This window comes from Brassica napus, chromosome C6 (genome assembly GCF_020379485.1).
Source record: "Brassica napus cultivar Da-Ae chromosome C6, Da-Ae, whole genome shotgun sequence".
Taxonomy (NCBI): Eukaryota; Viridiplantae; Streptophyta; class Magnoliopsida; order Brassicales; family Brassicaceae; genus Brassica; species Brassica napus.
The window spans coordinates 23,976,654-23,993,868 of record NC_063449.1 but is presented as its reverse complement, the minus strand read 5'-3'; the positions used below and the strand labels follow the sequence as shown (position 1 = coordinate 23,993,868).

The 17,215-nt window shown below is 35.5% G+C and overlaps 2 protein-coding genes and 1 pseudogene across 2 annotated transcripts; all 3 read right to left on the bottom strand.

Moving 5' to 3' along the window:
- Positions 1-4: 4 nt before the first annotated feature.
- Positions 5-1,660, bottom strand: LOC106345452 (annotated as a pseudogene).
- Positions 1,528-3,347, bottom strand: LOC106454139 (protein AE7-like 1). Its single transcript, XM_013896310.3, has 5 exons — positions 3,281-3,347; positions 3,110-3,186; positions 2,198-2,307; positions 1,934-2,033; positions 1,528-1,840 (listed from the first exon to the last, which is right to left on the bottom strand). The coding sequence occupies exons 1-5, from the start codon at positions 3,345-3,347 to the stop codon at positions 1,721-1,723; spliced, it is 474 nt and encodes a 157-aa protein (XP_013751764.2). The 3' UTR covers positions 1,528-1,720.
- A 7,286-nt stretch (positions 3,348-10,633) lies between these two features.
- On the bottom strand, positions 10,634-13,231 carry LOC106452440 (DEAD-box ATP-dependent RNA helicase 38-like). The gene is made up of 7 exons (XM_013894552.3): positions 12,881-13,231; positions 12,437-12,730; positions 12,130-12,354; positions 11,985-12,050; positions 11,254-11,652; positions 11,047-11,155; positions 10,634-10,962 (listed from the first exon to the last, which is right to left on the bottom strand). Exons 1-7 carry the CDS (start codon positions 13,100-13,102, stop codon positions 10,805-10,807), a joined length of 1,473 nt encoding a protein of 490 aa, XP_013750006.2. The 5' UTR covers positions 13,103-13,231; the 3' UTR covers positions 10,634-10,804.
- Between the last annotated feature and the right edge of the window lie 3,984 nt (positions 13,232-17,215).

Sequence of the window (17,215 nt, the reverse complement as noted above, 5' to 3'; positions counted from 1 at the left end):
TTTCACAAGGCTTTTGAGTTACTTTTGCATTTGATTCAACTTTTGATATACTTTTACAATCAAAATCAAGTTTTGAGTCATATTTGGTAAATCCCCCTAAAACTATCTAAGATCATAATTTTAAATATATACATATCTATTAGTAAATTAAAGTTTAAACTAAAAAGATTGTTTATTTTATCTTAATTTTATGTATAATTAAATTAAAGCCTATATTTTGACCAAAAAAAAAAACAAAATCTATATTAAAATATTGGTAAGAAAATAAAAAAAAATTAAAATATTAACAAAATTTTATTATTAAATTTAATTTAAATTTAATTTTTTATTATTGCACATAGTGCAAGAATAACACCTAGTAAAAAATAAAATATAATGCAACCAAAACACTAGAATCCACTAGGAATCGTCTTGCGCGGGGATCTATGTTTGGTGTGTTGCAGCAGTTCATTTTGCTTGCAATTGAAAGATAATGTGTGTATGTTACTGGTTAATTTGTGTACATTTTGGGCTACGATTAATGTATTCATATATATAGTGTTATTGTTTTATTGTTTCTTATTCAGGTCTGTTATTCTTCTCCCGCAAAATATTATGTTGTGTATGTCATCAACAGTCATCTTTCTACGATATTCTCTCATTCAACAATCAGGCAATTAACTTGCATAGAGTTTTTACATTTATCATTCATATATAACAAAAACCTAGCAGCTCCAAAGAATCAGAAGATCAAAAATAGAAAAAGAAATAACAAACAGCCAATTACATTTTATATATTTTGAACTCTATAGATTGTTTAATATCAAAATAAACAATGCTATAGCCCCTTACACGTAATAGCGATGTTATAGAAACATTTATTTCATATTGGAGATAAAAACATCAAGTTCAGCCAATATACCGACATATAGAAACTTAGAAACGCAAAAAGCAAATGAGAAACAAAGATAGAACACAAAAGCACAACACTCATATCTCAAACTCTCTCTCTCTCTCCCTAGCATCTTCTTTTCTTCTCTCAGGGCCTTGACACATTGATTGGGTAGTGAGCTACAATATGATCATAAACAGCAAGTGTAAGAAAATCATCAAGCTCACTTGCAGTACACTGCTTTGTAAACTTCTTGCAAGCTTCCTTATACATTCCTTTCTTAAACTTGTCTTTCCCAACTTTTTTCTCGATTCTTTCCATCTCTTCTTCCACAACTCTCCCAAACAACTCTTTGTTCACCCTAACTCCAAGCCCGTCTCCGTCCAACTCCACTTCATACCTAATCCATTGCCAGTTCTGGACACGTCTTATCTCAGCTGGAGCCGTGTCTTCCATCAGGTTATAGAGTGGGACATATCCTGATCCTGTCAACCACGCTGCTAAATATTGGACCCCCACACGTCTGTTCAGCCTTAGACCCTCCAATGTGCGCTCTCCTCGCGGTATCTTAAGCAGATCTTCCTCTGTTATTGCAGATGCTTCATTGATTTTATATGGTTTGGATAATTGCCCATGTGGCCTGTGAATGCATCCATGCAGATTGGAATGGTTTTTTATTTTAAATAGTACAGAGCAAAGCAGAGTGCGCACATGGGCAATTATGCAAACCAAATAAAATCAATGAAGCATATGCAATAACAGAGCACAAATGAATTCATATAGCAAAATCCATGAGCGTTACATTCGTTAATTTTTTTTCACTTGACATATCATCCATACTCTTGCAAACTATACAGTTGTTAAGGTTTTAAAAGAGACCACAAATGAATTAAGTGACTTAAGCCATCTCCTAACTTCCTTACCTGAATGTTCAACGGCATGAGAACCGGGAGACACTTTGGTATCAACCTGAACATAAGTAAAAGGAAACAGAAACAATCACACATATATAACAAATGACCACTGAAAGAACTTGTCTTTTTACTTAAAAGCATAGTTGACCTTATAGTGGAGGGGCAAGCATTCTTTGAGCTTAGCTCTCAAACGCAGACCAATTATAGTTGACATACTACAATGCTGGATCGTCGGTGTAAACGTTATCCTTAATTGATCACATAACCAAAACCCACAAATTCACAAATCATTAATGATCATGTACATCACAAAAAAGCCTCACACTTTTGGATCCAAAATTAAAACTTTTTTTTCTCACTATCACTCGAACTACACAGTGAGATCATTAAACAGAGGACTAATAATACTCACAGGACGCGATTAAGCTTGTCATTGAGGGTGATGGAGTCTTCAGACAGAGCACTTAGTTGCTCCAGGGAGTAAGGGTGTTCCGGATCTCTTATGTCTCTTACATACTTCGTCTATTTTCGTCAAAGAATCCTAAATAGCTCAAAAATCCAAAAAAGAAAAAATATCAACAAAAATAAAACTGATCTAACCGAAGTTAAAAGGATATCATAGATGTCGAGAGGATCAAGTGCAAATCTATCCGCTCAGAACAAATCTCAGGCCGAAATCCGATATACGGAATCAATTACGACTTGAAATTCAAAGGCAAAACCGGAAATGTAACGGTCCGATCCCCCCGGCGTCCAACCGGGGTTATCGAAAGGGCGTTATGGACACGTGTCTACTCATTTATACAACCATACGTGTACCATTACTGGTCTCAGGAGTCGACGGACGCATAACCTTCTTTGAAATATCGTCACACTAACATCCATATACTTCTACTTACATTGCTGCGCACAGAGAAAAAGAAAAGGAGGAATGAGCAACAAGTTACTCAGTGAAGTGACTCTAGACGAGTCTGCCCGCAAGACACTCTATACTACTCTATGCGGGAACTAGAACTGACTAGCCACTACAATCAGTTAATGCAACTAAACATTTCATATCATCGTCATTTCCAAACATTCACAATTCTCGACGTTTCTAACAACCTAGCGATCAACCAATACAATGACCTCACTCATTGCCACACACATCAGACCATAGACTTAACTGACTCGACATACAAGACTCACTCCATCTTATGACACTTTTAACACCCAAATACCCGACCATGAACTAATGACACCTACAATGCACGTTTTTATATCCCGCCTCTCGCGGCTGGCTCGTCTTCTCGTTCTCTGTGGGTAGCTCTCGCTAGACCACTACCCCATATTCATGTGGGTTCCCACAGCTCCTATGGGTGCCTAGCGTAGAACTACTACCCCACGTACGCCCTCTATACGCTATATGATCACCCAATCCCATACTTATCCTTAACGTCATTCACTTATCCATTCACATCACGTCTCATTCTCATTCACTTTCTCATTCCTTTACACTTAGACTCGTACTCATACTCGTTCACTAGACGCCACCCGTTATCGGTGTCACACGCAATACACATCGCACTCAAGTTCTACTTACGATAACATTAACAATCAATACTCACTTATCATCTTAGCATTCGCTTCTTTCTAGCATCCTACCTTTAATCACAAACAACACATGGGACTACACATCCAATCATACAAGAATCACCCATCAACCAGTCAACATCACAACAACATAAATCAGTTCATTAAGTCCCGTTAACAGTGTGAGGATCCTTATGCATCATGATCCACTCATCTATCATCCTAATCAGTAAACATGTTCTATCAACCTAGCTCTCAAACATGGACTACTCAATCCTAACTCCAACATAAAGGAGTATACAGAATCATGAGAGAAAGTTGGGTTCAAGACACTCCACCTTAGCCTAGATCTGAATCTGGATCTGGAACAAGAGACAAGGGGGATGGGATCTGAACAGATCTGGTCACCACCACCAATCGGCTGCAACCACCACCACCACCATACGGCACCGGCAAGGAGGAGGGAGAGAGAGCAACGGCGAGGAGAGAGAGAGACGTGAGAGAAGAAGAGAGAAAAGGAAAAAAAAAGCTTGACGGCTAGAGTTTTCTAGTCTCTCTAAATCTCTGCAGGGCTTCGCTCAAGTTTTAGAATGAGAGAAAACAGAGAGGAGGCAGCTTTATTTATAGGAAACGGAGGGAACCCTAGGTCATTTACACTGTGGGCCGCAGTCCCAACGGGTTCTCTTTAAAAAAATTTGGGCCACGAACCGGACTGTTACAGGAAACTTTAGCGTGTTCTTCTGCTGCTGAGTACTTCTTATTCTCTCGTTTCTTGATTCTGGCAGCTCTAAGAGATGGGGATTGTGTTATATGTGGACGTATATTTATAGGATTCAATTGAGAAGCTTCTTAAACGTATCGATGAAAGTTTCGTTGTAGTTATTAGAATTAAAGATAGATATATGGATTGATTTTTTTTTTTTTTTTGATCAAACATATATGGATTGATTATCTTCGCTAACTGAAACGGTAAATGTGGGGGGTGGGGGGGGGGGGGTGATTGACTTTATGCGAGGCGATTGGACGGAGGTGGGAAAAAGCAAATAGTGACGCCTGTTGAGTTTTGCAGAGCTTTTGACGTCATCCTGATCGTGCTTATTTGGGTTTTTGTCAACAATTTATGTTGTAAAAAAAATTAATTGTGGGATCCACAATACGCCACGTGGACACTTTTAGAGGGAGAGAAACTCTCCTATTATTATGAAAACTATGGATTAACCCGGGCTACGCCCGGGATTTTTATTTTTTGTTGTATGTTTAAATATATTTATTATTTTCGAAATTATATATAATGTTTTTTGTTTTTTTTTATAATGTTACATATGGAGATAAGCCGTCTTTTTTTAAGTGAAAAATGGTAATTTTACATATTTTTAATGTAGTTTTTCTATTTTTATGCTGTATGTTTACATATTATATATAATTTTCGAAAATTAGTAATATTAAAATGTAAAACTATATTTTATGCCACGTGTCATCTTTCGGGAGAAGTTCTTTTCGCTGATGTGGACGCTCTATGGAGCCTCAAAAGGTTCCTTTTATAAGCCGTCTTTTTTTTTAAGTGAAAAATGGTAATTTTATATATGTTTAAAGTAGTTTTTCTATTTTTTGTGTTGTATGTTTACATATTATTTATAATTTTCGAAAATTAGTAATATTAAATGTAATACTATATTTTATGTCACGTGTCATCTTTCAGGAGAAGTTTTTTTCGCTGATGTGGACGCTCTATGGAGCCTCAAAGGTCCTTTTTATTAGTATAGACCATTTTTTATGTTGTATGTTTACATATTATTTATTATTTTCGAAATTTTATATAATGTTTTTTTTACAAAATAGTAATGTTAAATTATGGAGATAAGCCGTCTTTTTTTTAAGTGAAAAATGGCATTTTTACATATTTTTAATGTAGTTTTTCTATTTTTATGCTGTATGTTTACATATTATATATAATTTTCGAAAATTAATAATATTAAAATGTAAAACTATATTTTATGCCACATGTCATCTTTCGGAAGAAGTTTTTTTCGCTGATGTGGACGCTCTATGGGGCCTCAAAAGGTCCCTTTTATTAGTTTTCCAAATTTTATATAATGTTTTTTTACAAAATAGTAATGTTACAATATGGAGATAAGCCGTCTTTTACATATGTTTCATTTATTTTTCCATTTTTTATGTTATATGTTTACATATTATTTTTAAAAAATAAAAATGTAAAATTGTAATTTTACATATGTTTAAAGTAGTATTTCCATTTTTTTTGTTGTATGTTTACATATATTTATTATTCTCGAAATTATATATAATGTTTTTTGTTTTTTTTTATAAAACGGTAATGTTACATTATGGAGATAAGCCGTCTTTTTTTTAAGTGAAAAATTGTAATTTTACATATTTTTAATGTAGTTTTTCTATTTTTATGCTGTATATTTACATATTATATATAATTTTCGAAAATTAGTAATATTAAAATGTAAAACTATATTTTATGTCACATGTCATCTTTCGGAAGAAGTTTTTTTCGCTGATGTAGACGCTCTATGGAACCTCAAAAAGTCCCTTTTATTAGTAAGGATTAGATGTTTCGACCGCACGTGCGGGCATAGAGATTTTATAATTACTTATTAATACATGTATTACTAATTAAAAACTTACAATTTATGTTTTCATTGAAAATTCTTATGTATTATAAAATTTTATTTGTACACTATATTCATTACTAATAAGTAATATATAAATCTTAGAGATTACTTGATATTTTTTTTCAGTTATATAGACTTAATAATTTTATTTAATATTTAGTTATGTATTTTCCGTTTTTAAACTTTTAACCATTTTATTAAAATCTATATATTTTTGCATAACAACACAATACTGTTCCAAAAAAAAAGATAACAACACAATATATATACATATATATAGGAATTATCTTTTTCTTTTAAATATATTTTTAAATTATGGATTATTTTTATTTTTATTAATTGTAAGCACTTATCTAATCAAATAAATACTAAATTCGTTTTTTATGTTATCTAATTTATTTAATTTATTTATTAAGGGTATAAACGATATTAATCGCACTAACTTTTAACGTGATAGAAAATTTATTTCGCAAATAATAGTATAGATTGTGCATTTTTAAAATTTAATTAAATCGTGATAACAAAAAATAAAAAATAAATAAATAAATAAATAAATTTTAATTAAATCGACTAAAAATACAGTTGAATAAAATAAGAAAAGGCCGAGAGAGAGAAAGAGAAAGAAAAAAAAAACTCAAAACCCTAGAGGCCGTAAGTCCAAGCAAGCTCTCAATTTTAGATCAGAGAGCGCAGAGCCGAAGTTCATATCCAAAGCCCATTATGCCTCCCTCCCTCCTACTTCCCTTTTCAAATCTTTCGCCTCTGCTTCGCGCTTTCCCTCCGTAAGTCCAATCTCTCTCTCTCTGCTTTCTTCCATATTTAGATCTCGCTCAATTGTTACTCAATCTACTGTGTTTTCCCAGTGTGTTTTTCTCCCACGATCTTATCTGCATCCTTCCGATTGGTGTGATGAGAGGATAGTTTTTTAAGATCTTGGAGCTTTTGATTGTCTTTCGTAGATATTCTATACCCAATTCACTATGGATAACAATACTTCTTTGATGCTCATTGATAACAACGCGTCTTTTGAGATGGATCACGTCGACGCCTCCCATAACAATCCCATGGCTTTGGCCAGGCCCAGTACTGATGATGGCTTGCTGCTACCTCAGCCTGGTATACGCCGCAGGAGGAGGAAGAAGTCTATGGTCTGGGAGCACTTCACCATCGAAACCACCCGCCCTGGCTCTTCCAAGGCTTGTTGCAAGCACTGCAGGAAATCATTTGCCTACATCACTGGCCAAAAGCTCGCTGGAACTAGCCACCTTAAGTGCCACATTCTGTTGGGTAGACACCCACCCTCAGCTCACCCGCCGCCGCCACCACCACCCCTTGCCCTCCCAAGAAACGCCAGAGGGCTTCTTCTGCTACACCTATCAACAACGCCCCTCTTGATCAAGATCGCTGCTACAGCGAGATGGCGAAAGATGATTATCATGCATGACTAATTCCCTTCACATGGTTGAGCATTCTGGATTCGCTGGCTTCGTCCATGCCCTTCGTCCCCACCTCAGTATGGCCAGCTTCCATGATGAATGTGTAGCTATGTACTTTTCCGAGAAGCAGAAACTTTCAACCTTCATCGGTGAGATCCCCGGGCAGGTTAACCTCACCGTAGATTTGTGGACATCAAATCAGTCTGTGGGGTATGCTTTTGCGACGGGACACTTCATTGATAAGGACTGGAATCTAACTCACAGGCTTTTGAATGTTGCTGTTGTTCCTTCCCCTGATTCTGATTTTGCCTTGAACCAATCCGACTGGAACCTCGAGAGAAGGCTTTGCAGCCTCACTGTTGGGCAGTCAGTAGTCAATAAAAGCTCTATTGAAAACCTCAGATGCTGTTTGTCTGCCAGGAACCAGCATGTTATGAATGGTCAGCTGTTGCTTGGGAACTGCTATGCCCGCCTCCTCAGCAGTATGGCGCACGATGTGCTCGGGGCTGAGGATCTTTAGACTCCTATTAAAAAGGTTCGTGATAGCGTGAAGCATGTGAAAACCAACGACAGTTGCTCAGAGAGGTTTGATGAACTCAAGACACAACTTCAAACCCATTCTACGAAAGATCTCTGCATTGACAACCAAACGAAATGGGACACGTCTTACTGTATGTTATTGGCCGCCTCTGAACACAGGGAAGTGTTTTCTTGTCTGGGAAATTGTGATCTTGAGTATATAATTTGAACGTCTCCTAAAGAATGGAGAAAGATTGAGGTGCTTTGTTCGTGCTTGAAGATTCTTTTTGACGCGGCTAATGTTTTGACTGGCCCAACCCGGTTGACAGCAAACGATCTGTATCATGAAATGACAAAGCCACGCAGCCATGAGTGAAGAAGCAGATGTCAGAGATATGGCGACCCCATTAAGAGAGAAGTTTTATGAGTACTGGAGAGGATGTTTCCTGCTAAGGCTTATGGGGAAGATGCAGAAAAATGGATCAGGAGTGTTGATGATGCTGTACATGATATGTACCATGACTATGCTGAACAGAGTCACTCCTTGTTGGAGGCTTATGTGAGCCACGGGAATGATGGCTTTTCTGAAACAGAAGTTCACTTTCATCCTGAATACAACCATTCAAACGAGCTTTCACATGATCAAATATATGAATAGCCCCTGGAGATAGCAATCTGCTGAATGAAAAGCCAAGAGACCATGCTTTGAATGGTCAACAAGTTGCCCAGACTGAGGAGACTCAGGTGAGAGCATGCTGACGATTGAGGAACTTTCGCTGGAAAACCAGCAAGTGGAGGATACAGATATGACACAGGAAAAACCAGCGGAAGAAGTAGCTCAGGAGGCACAATTGGTGGAGGAGAAGCATGCTGACGATGACATTCTTGTTACGGAAGTAGGAGATGAGACACAACTGATTGAGGAAATGGTGGATAACACTGAACCAGTTGAGCAAGTTGCTCAGGTGGTGGAAGAGAAGCATGGTGACATTCAGCCTGTAGAGGAAATAATAGAGGACACTCAGCCAGTTGAGGAAATGGCACAAGCAGTGGAGCCCATCCCCGAGCACAGCAAAAACGGTGATTCTCAGTCACATGCAATTCCACCGCAGGAACAAGCTGCGTTTACAATCTCTCAAGAAGGTCACCACCACGTTGACGTCCTTCTCCAGGAAGGGCATCACCTTGAAGCATCTTCGCAGGAGTTCCCCCTCATTACCGTTGGAGATGGATTCTCAGACTTTGAGCTTTACATCTCTGAGGTTGGGAGTCGGGAGCAGATGAAATCGGAGCTCGACAAATACCTGGAGGAATCTTTGATACCGCGATCTCCGGACTTTGAGGTTTTGGGCTGGTGGAGCCTGAACTGAACCAAGTACCCTACCTTCTCCAAGATGGCAGCTGATGTCTTGTCCTTACCATTTTGCACTGTCTCTTCTGATTCTATTTTTGACACTGAGGTGAAAAAAGTGGACAACTACAGGAGCTCTCATGGACATGTGACCTTGGAAGCTCTCTTCTGCGCCAAGGATTGGCACATGCTCGCTTTCACCTCAGGGAATAAGAATATGAAGAGGGAACCCCTGAGATATATCCCTTCTATCATTCCTTGTAGTTTCGGCTTACTATAATTTGTTGTGGCCTCTAGGCTAATCTGGATTTGTGTGTTTGCTTATACTTTTTTTACCATCTTTCTTTTTAGCAGCTCCCTTGTTGACAATGATTGGATATTACAATTTGGCATCGTTATTTTTTTTTATTGGCTCTCAGTCTTCTGGGTCAGTGGTGAGATATATATATATCTTGTGTCTAGGGAGATTGAATATAAGCCACCAGAAAAAAGTTTGGTATGAACCAGTTGGGTCTTAATTCAAAGCTAACGATCTCAAAGTTGGGGGAAATGTAAAGTTTGATTGTGGATCATTAATTTGTCATGGTTACGTTGTCCTTGGTTTATCTCGGTTGCTGATTCCAAGTCTCTTTTTTGGTTTTGACAACGGTTAGCAGTTTCTGCTCTCTCTTGACCAAGTGAAAGTCCAAAAAACAATGCAAGTCTTAAAAACTGTTTAATAGTGTTTATGGATAACGACTATTGTTTATAGTTCTAACAATGTAGGTTCATTGGTTATATGTATTGAGATCATTCACTGGTGGTGCTCATTGTCTTTTTCCTATTAGATCAAAGATGAGCTCCGTAGAGAAATATTGCAGCTAGTTAGTAAGTTAATTGTCATAACTTCGGTTTCATCTAGAAATCTGACTTTGTGATGGTCCAATGTAAAGAGGGGCAAACTTAGACAAGGAGCCACAGAAAATGGAGCTCAAAACCACCGAGAACCAGACAAAAGGAAGTGATCCACAAGCTCTACTCCCCTGGTTCTCTTCTTCATAAACTTCAAGGAAAACTCACACAAGTGCATTTACTTAATCGGTATAGTTTCTTAGTGTCATGATATTTCTAAACGACACCTTTTGCGTGTTTTGCAGAGGCTATGAATCAGGTGGATGGAAAATATGAAGCCCCCCTAGAAGAGAAGGAGATTGATACAACAGCATTTCTGCAGAAATACAAAAAGCTAACACTTACCATAAACGAGCATTGATTCACCTTTCTGCTAAAACCTCAAACCATGTGTTGAAAGAAAACTACGAAAAGCAGCTTTTGGACACTGAACCGAATTCATAACCAAAGTCTTTATTTTCTATGTCTCGACTCCTATCCGATGTTGTAAAATAAATAACTTACAACAACAATTTCATAAAAAGAAAAAAACACAACACAAAAGCCAAACTCTTTTTTAAGATGTTTTTCTCCGAAACAACTCGTGTCTTCTTCATCCGTGTGTTTCTTTACTCATCAAGCAGGCCAGCTTCTTTGAGTGCGCTCTTGTACTCTTCCTCTGAATTCCAAGACTTTATCTCTTTAACCTGTGCTTCAAAGTAGCGCTCTATCTTCTCCATCACCTCTATCTCCCTCCTATCATCTAGGAGAAGGTTGAATACAGCTCCTGCGATACAAATGCTCAGTTAATCAATGGACAAGAACCAATGCTTAGCTCACATATATTCAAAAAGGAAGAATCAACGCTCACCTTTACGACCAAACCTGCCAGCTCTTCCAACTCTGTGAAGGTAAACCTCATAATCTGGCTCACCGGTGTCATACTTAGTTGGCAGATTATAATTGACCACCAAATTCACCTGCAAGTTTATGCATAACCGAGCAAGAAGACATTAACTAAGAAGTATTTTGGGAACAAAATCAAAAAAAGGAAAAGGGTTTAAGGATGATATTTTACCCGTTGTTGGTCAAAACCTCTGGCAAGGACATCGGTTGCAATGAGGACTTGAGTTAGGCAGTCTTTGAACTCCTTCACTATCTTGTCTCTGTCCTCTTGGGTCATATTACCATGAACACTGGTGACATCATACCCCATATCCGCAAGAGCTTTGTGCACTTTGCCTGCTGACACCTTAGTTTTCACGAATATTATGGTCTGGCCAATGTCCCCGAGCTCCATAATCTGATCCTTGATGACTTCAATCTTGTTTTGCTCCCTTGGGCAAACCACCTTATACTGCTTTACTGAGTCCAACTTCAGATCCTCTCTTTTCACAAATAGTTGGTTCGGGTCCTTGACCGTCCTCTGAACAAAATCTTTGACTGTTTCGTTAAAAGTTGCCGAGAACAGAAGAACCTGTAACAGAAAGAAAATAAAAAAGGTCATGAACACAAACACGTAATCAGTTTTAGCACAAGAAAGTAAAAGCAAAAGATTTTCCTGTAAACTGAGACTAACAGCCATGTAGATAATGAAATAACCCACAACTAACTTTTCTAGCAGTGAACACAGATTCATGCCTTATTAACATAAGGGGCTCTAAACAATGGAGAAATCACACAGCTGAAGCTGATTCTATTCACTACTCACGTCGAGTAGAATATCTTTTGTATCTTAGATATTATCATATCATGGTAGATATGGCCACTTAGAATTCAAGACTAAATCAGACAAAACGTTGAACATACCTGGTAATTGGGATTAACTCTCTCAATGTCCTTCATTATCCTCAAGGAATCATCCCTAAAGCCATCCTGCAGCAACAATGAATTGAAACTTGAAATATACAGGAACTGAGAAATTAACAAAGGCCAATAAATACAAAGAGCATACCGTAGCAAGCATATGGTCAGCCTCATCAAAAACGAGAATCTTCAGATGATTGAGACCCAGCTTCTTAAACGATATCCACTTCTTAAGCGTCCCAGGGGTGCCAATCACAACTTGGGCTGAAACATGTGCTCTTCTTGCAGAGGTTACACCATGATTCGACTCAGGGACAGCTAGTTCCGCAGTGATCCCAGTAAACTTCCCCATCTTCTGAAGAACTTCCATATTCTGACATTCAATTAAACAAACACTCTCTTGATACATTTTCTCAAGTCAACAATCAAACACTCTCAGACCAAACTAAACAAACCTGGATAGCTAATTCACGGGTGGGACAGATGCAAAGAGCTTGAGGCTCTCTCAGATTGGGGTCGACACGGCTAAGCATCCCAAGAACGAAACAGGTGGTCTTGCCAGATCCGTTATGCGCCTGAGCAATGAGATGCTTGTGAGGCGGAGTGATTATCATAGGCAAACTGATGGCTTGGATCTTGCTGGGCTTCTCAAACTTCATCTCAACGTACAAGCCTTTCATCAACTCAGGTGACAAGTTCAAATCTTCAAACCTACTCGCTGATGTATATGGCGTCTCACCGGAAGTAACCTAACAAAGAAGACGACCAAAATCAAAATCATCCAAGAACTAATTTTGAATCAAACCCATCAATAAAAACCTAAACTTTATCAGTAAAACTCAGATCTAAGCTCAATTGGGAAGACTCGCGATTCACTAAGTAGAAGAAAGTAGTAATACCGCTTTGATGCTTGAGTCTTCGGGTTCGTCAAGCACAGATTCCTCCTTGATACTCAAGGAATTGAGCTCTGAAACTGCGTTTGCTTCCTCTTCGTCGTCATCCTCAACATCGCCCCACTTTGTCTTCTCCGTTGTGGGCTCTGTTTTCTCGGCGGGGATTGGTGCTTCCGCGGAGGATGAAGATGCTTCAGTGGTGGAGACTTTCTCTACAGTATCCGCCATTGTAGGCTGCGAATCAGAGAGAATGAAGAAGATGAAGAGAAACTCTGTTGATCTATCTATCGATCAATCAAAATATGTATTATATTTTACTCGGCTGCTTTGGTTTCAAGCTACGGGGAAAAAATAACCGATTTACAATTCGGTTTTTCCGATTCCGGTTTACTATCTCCTTTTCTCTTTTTCATTTTTTTTTTGTCGACTACTGTTTCCCTTTTTTTTTTTGGAAATTTCAAAATATACGATTTTCAAAAGTAACAATTTTTACGTTTACACGTTTTAACTTTCATCTTTAACGAAGGTTAAAAAACATTTATAACCTTTGATTAATTTTGACAAAAAAAACATATGGTTAACTAATCTAAACTTTAAACATCAACTCTAAACCCTAAATCATCAACTAAGAACCCTAAACCATGAAACATCAGCTCTAAACCCTAAACTCCGAAACATCAACTCTAAACCCTAAACCTTCAAATCTAAACTTTAAAACATAACTCTAAACACTAAACGTAAACCCTAAATCCTAAACATAAACCCTAAAACCTAAATCTAAACTTAAAACATCAACTTTAAACCCTAAATCATCAACTCTAAACCCTAAATCATGAAACATCAACTCTAAACCCTAAATCCCGAAACATCAAATTCAAACCCTAAACCCTAAAACCCTAAACCTTCAAATCTAAACCCTAAAACATCAACTCTAAACCCTAAACATAAACCCTAAATCCTAAAACCCTAAACCTTCAAATTTAAACCCTAAAACATCAACTCTAGGGTTTTAGGGTTTAGGGTTTTAGAGTTTAAAGTTGAAGTTTAGGGTTTAGGGTTTAGAGTTGATGTTTTAGGGTTTAGAGTCAAAGGTTTAGGGTTTAGAGTTGATGTTTCGGAGTTTAGGGTTTAAAGTTAATGTTTCAGGGTTTAGAGTTAGTATTTTGAAAAAAAAATAGGGTTTAGAATTGATGGTTTAGGGTTTACGGTTCGTATTTCAAAAAAAAATAGGGTTTAGGATTGATGGTTTAGGGTTTAGAGTTGAGTTTTAAGGTTTAGGGTTTGAATTTCGAAATAGTATAATTAGAAAAAAATTAAAAAAATATATTTTTTTATTTTTTAAAATTTTTATTTATTCAAATATTTATTATTATATATATATATAAAGAATAAGAACATAAGAATCTTTTGCCACTTAATGAAAAAAATATTTTTGAAAATGTTCATTTAGTGGTGGAAAAATGAAAAGTGGTAGCATGAAAGTAGTAAACATATAATTTCCCTTTTTTTTTCTAGATTACCGATTTACTCTTTTCTATTACCAAAATTAATACATTCGTGACAACTAGAAAAACAATATGAATGAATACATAGAATGAAAAAAGTAAAATTATAAGAATGAGCAAGAATATTTGTTACTTATTATTTCTCTCCAAATTAAACAAAAAAATTTTTTTTATTCTATAACTTTTTGAAGTTGGAAGAAATGGGTAGGAACATTAAATAAAAAATATCCTTTTTTTTTTGTCAAATAAAAAATATCTTTACAAATAGTGAAAATTTGAAGAACAGAAAATAATTTACTTTTCTCTCATTTCATATGTCGCTTAAGCTTTTTGTCAGTAAAATTAGGAGAATGAATAAATAATATTTCATGAATGATAAAACTAAGATATTGCTTAAAGGGAAACTGGCAAATAATAAATAACCCAAAAGATTAGTAAAATTATAACAATCTCTTATGACTAAACAAAAAAAAATAGTTTGCATTTTTACGTATATAACCCCAATAATCTTGTGCGAAATGACTTCATGTAAGTCTTATCAAATAGTAAATCTTTAAAATATTTCATAAATTTTATAAAAAAAATAGTTTATGGGGAAAATATAAATCATGTAATTATAAATATTTGTAAATGATATAAATTAAAATCTAGCACAATTGAAATGTTTTCAACATAGATGAGTTAATGTAAACTGGGTCATGATATTCTTTGATTTAGAGTTTGTAAATATATGTTATAGTATTAATTGTATATGGTTAGATTTTGAAATCTTTACTTTTTAAAAATAAAATTAAAGTTGACATATATGTGTTTAGTCTTATGTATATTAAACGTTTTAAAATTTCATGCATACGAAGTCTTCCAAAGCATTCCAAGAAGTCTTCCTAATTCCATAAAGTCTTATGAAGTCTTCCTCGGACTAGGAAGTCTTCCAAATCCTCCTAATTCCAGGAAATCTTCCTGGAAATTTTCCAAGAAGTTTTCAAAGTAGCGAAACCTGAACATGGAGGACTATCAAAGGATTGATGTCAAATGGACTTCAAGCTTATCTATGTGGAGGAATAATCTCTAACTTCATGTGTAATAGCTTTGTTTATGATACGTTTTGTGATTTGTATGTATACTCTTTTAATGGTGGATTCTCTCGTGAATTTGAAGAGATGTTAATGAATTTTTTTGGGTAAATATGTTCATGTTTACAATATTATCTTGAAAAAAATACTTGATATTACTAAAGTTATTAATACAACTTCAATAGCAAAACATAATAACACCAAAATTTAGTCAAATTTACTAAAACTAAGGGAGAAGACTTCTCAAAAAATTTAGTCAAATTCACAAAAGATTAAACATTACATAAGTTAAAATATATAACACTTTCACTAGAAGTCTTTTGGAAAGACTTCTCGAAAGACTAAAATTTTAAGCTGAAGATGAAAATATAAGCGGGAAACTAAGTGAAAATTGAAATTTTATTTAAGTGAAAATTGAAATTTTAAATCTCATGAAAGTTAAAAAATATATCTTATGATCTAAAAAAGACACATTAAACCACATGACTTGATATTTTTGAAGTTACTTAAAACTTTTGAAAGTTTAAAAACATATATTGAAGTTACTTAATACTTTTGAAAATACAAAATTTACAAAAACTAACGTAGAAGACTTCCGTGTAAGTCTTAATAAATCTTCTTGGATTAGCTAGAAATATTAATAAACATAAATGTTGGTAACCTCGTAATTATCACCAATTAAGTTATGAATTTCAAATTAGCCCCAACATTGACTAATATATATGAATTAACATGACTTAGGTTTTTTTTTTTTTTTAAATGAAAGTTTATTAAACATTGATTTAGAAGACTTCTACAAAAATCTTCTTGAAGTAGACTTCCGTGGAAATCCTCCATTTAAGTCATTTTTGCAATTGTAAATATACGAAAGAAGACTTCTAGACAAGTCAACTATATAAAAGACTTTTTCCAATTTTTTTTTTGTAAATATTGGCTTACTTTTGTATTTCAAACTTTTTTTGAAAATATCAGAGAAAACTTCTCGGTAAACATGTTAGTTTTTCAATTGGCCGAATTGTGTCAGAAATTTGACTTTCTACAGATGACTTCTAGGAAAGTCTTTTGAAGGAAGACTTCTAGTGAAATCTTCTCAACTCGTATATGAAGTATGCCCACTTTCAGTAGAAGTCTGCATATGTTACTTTTCCAATTAACCATATTTGATGTTTTTAGAGATCTAGCGGAAGACTTCCTCATAAGTCTTCTTCAGTAACCAAAGGTTTGACAAAAAACCTGGAATAAAAATCGAGAAGACTTCCAAGGAAGTCTTATGGCGAAAATTAAATGTTTTACTTTTAATTGTCAACTGCAAAACTAACATACGCAGACTTCCACTGATCGTGATCAGACTTCTAGGTATAATTAAAAAAGACTTTTCTGGAAGTTTTCTATTGAAAGTCAAATTTCTAACACAATTCGGCTAGTGCAAAACTAACATATTTATCCGAGAAGACTTATTTTTGTGTTTTTTTATTAACAAAGAAAAGTTGGAGGACTCCCAAAAAATTCTTCTCTGAAAAACACATAGAAAGTCAATTGCAAAACTGATCTATGGAAGTTTTCTACGAATAGATCTGAAAAAATTCAAAGATCATTTTTAGATCCGGAGAGGTTTATGTTTAGCTTCTCTAATCACACGTGCGAAACACTATGATAAGTTAAGACCTTTATATATATTAAATGCAAATGTTCTACCAAAATACAAATAATTAATCAACAAACATAGAAACATAGCCTTCAAATCTGAAAACAAAAATTCGACC

What these genes read in the sequence shown, in the direction of transcription:
- LOC106454139 (XM_013896310.3), bottom strand. Translation starts at nt 3,347, where the DNA reads ATGTGTATTGCGTGTGACACCGATAACGGGTGGCGTCTAGTGAACGAG. An exon ending in GTATGAGTACGAGTCTAAGT is followed by an intron (nt 3,187 to 3,280) that starts GTAAAGGAATGA and finishes GTGATCATATAG; the next exon opens with CGTATAGAGGGCGTACGTGG. An exon ending in GCTTGCCCCTCCACTATAAG is followed by an intron (nt 1,841 to 1,933) that starts GTCAACTATGCT and finishes ACTTATGTTCAG; the next exon opens with GTTGATACCAAAGTGTCTCC.
- LOC106452440 (XM_013894552.3), bottom strand. Translation starts at nt 13,102, where the DNA reads ATGGCGGATACTGTAGAGAAAGTCTCCACCACTGAAGCATCTTCATCC. An exon ending in CCCGTGAATTAGCTATCCAG is followed by an intron (nt 12,355 to 12,436) that starts GTTTGTTTAGTT and finishes ATTGAATGTCAG; the next exon opens with AATATGGAAGTTCTTCAGAA. An exon ending in TGGCAGGTTTGGTCGTAAAG is followed by an intron (nt 10,963 to 11,046) that starts GTGAGCGTTGAT and finishes TTTGTATCGCAG; the next exon opens with GAGCTGTATTCAACCTTCTC.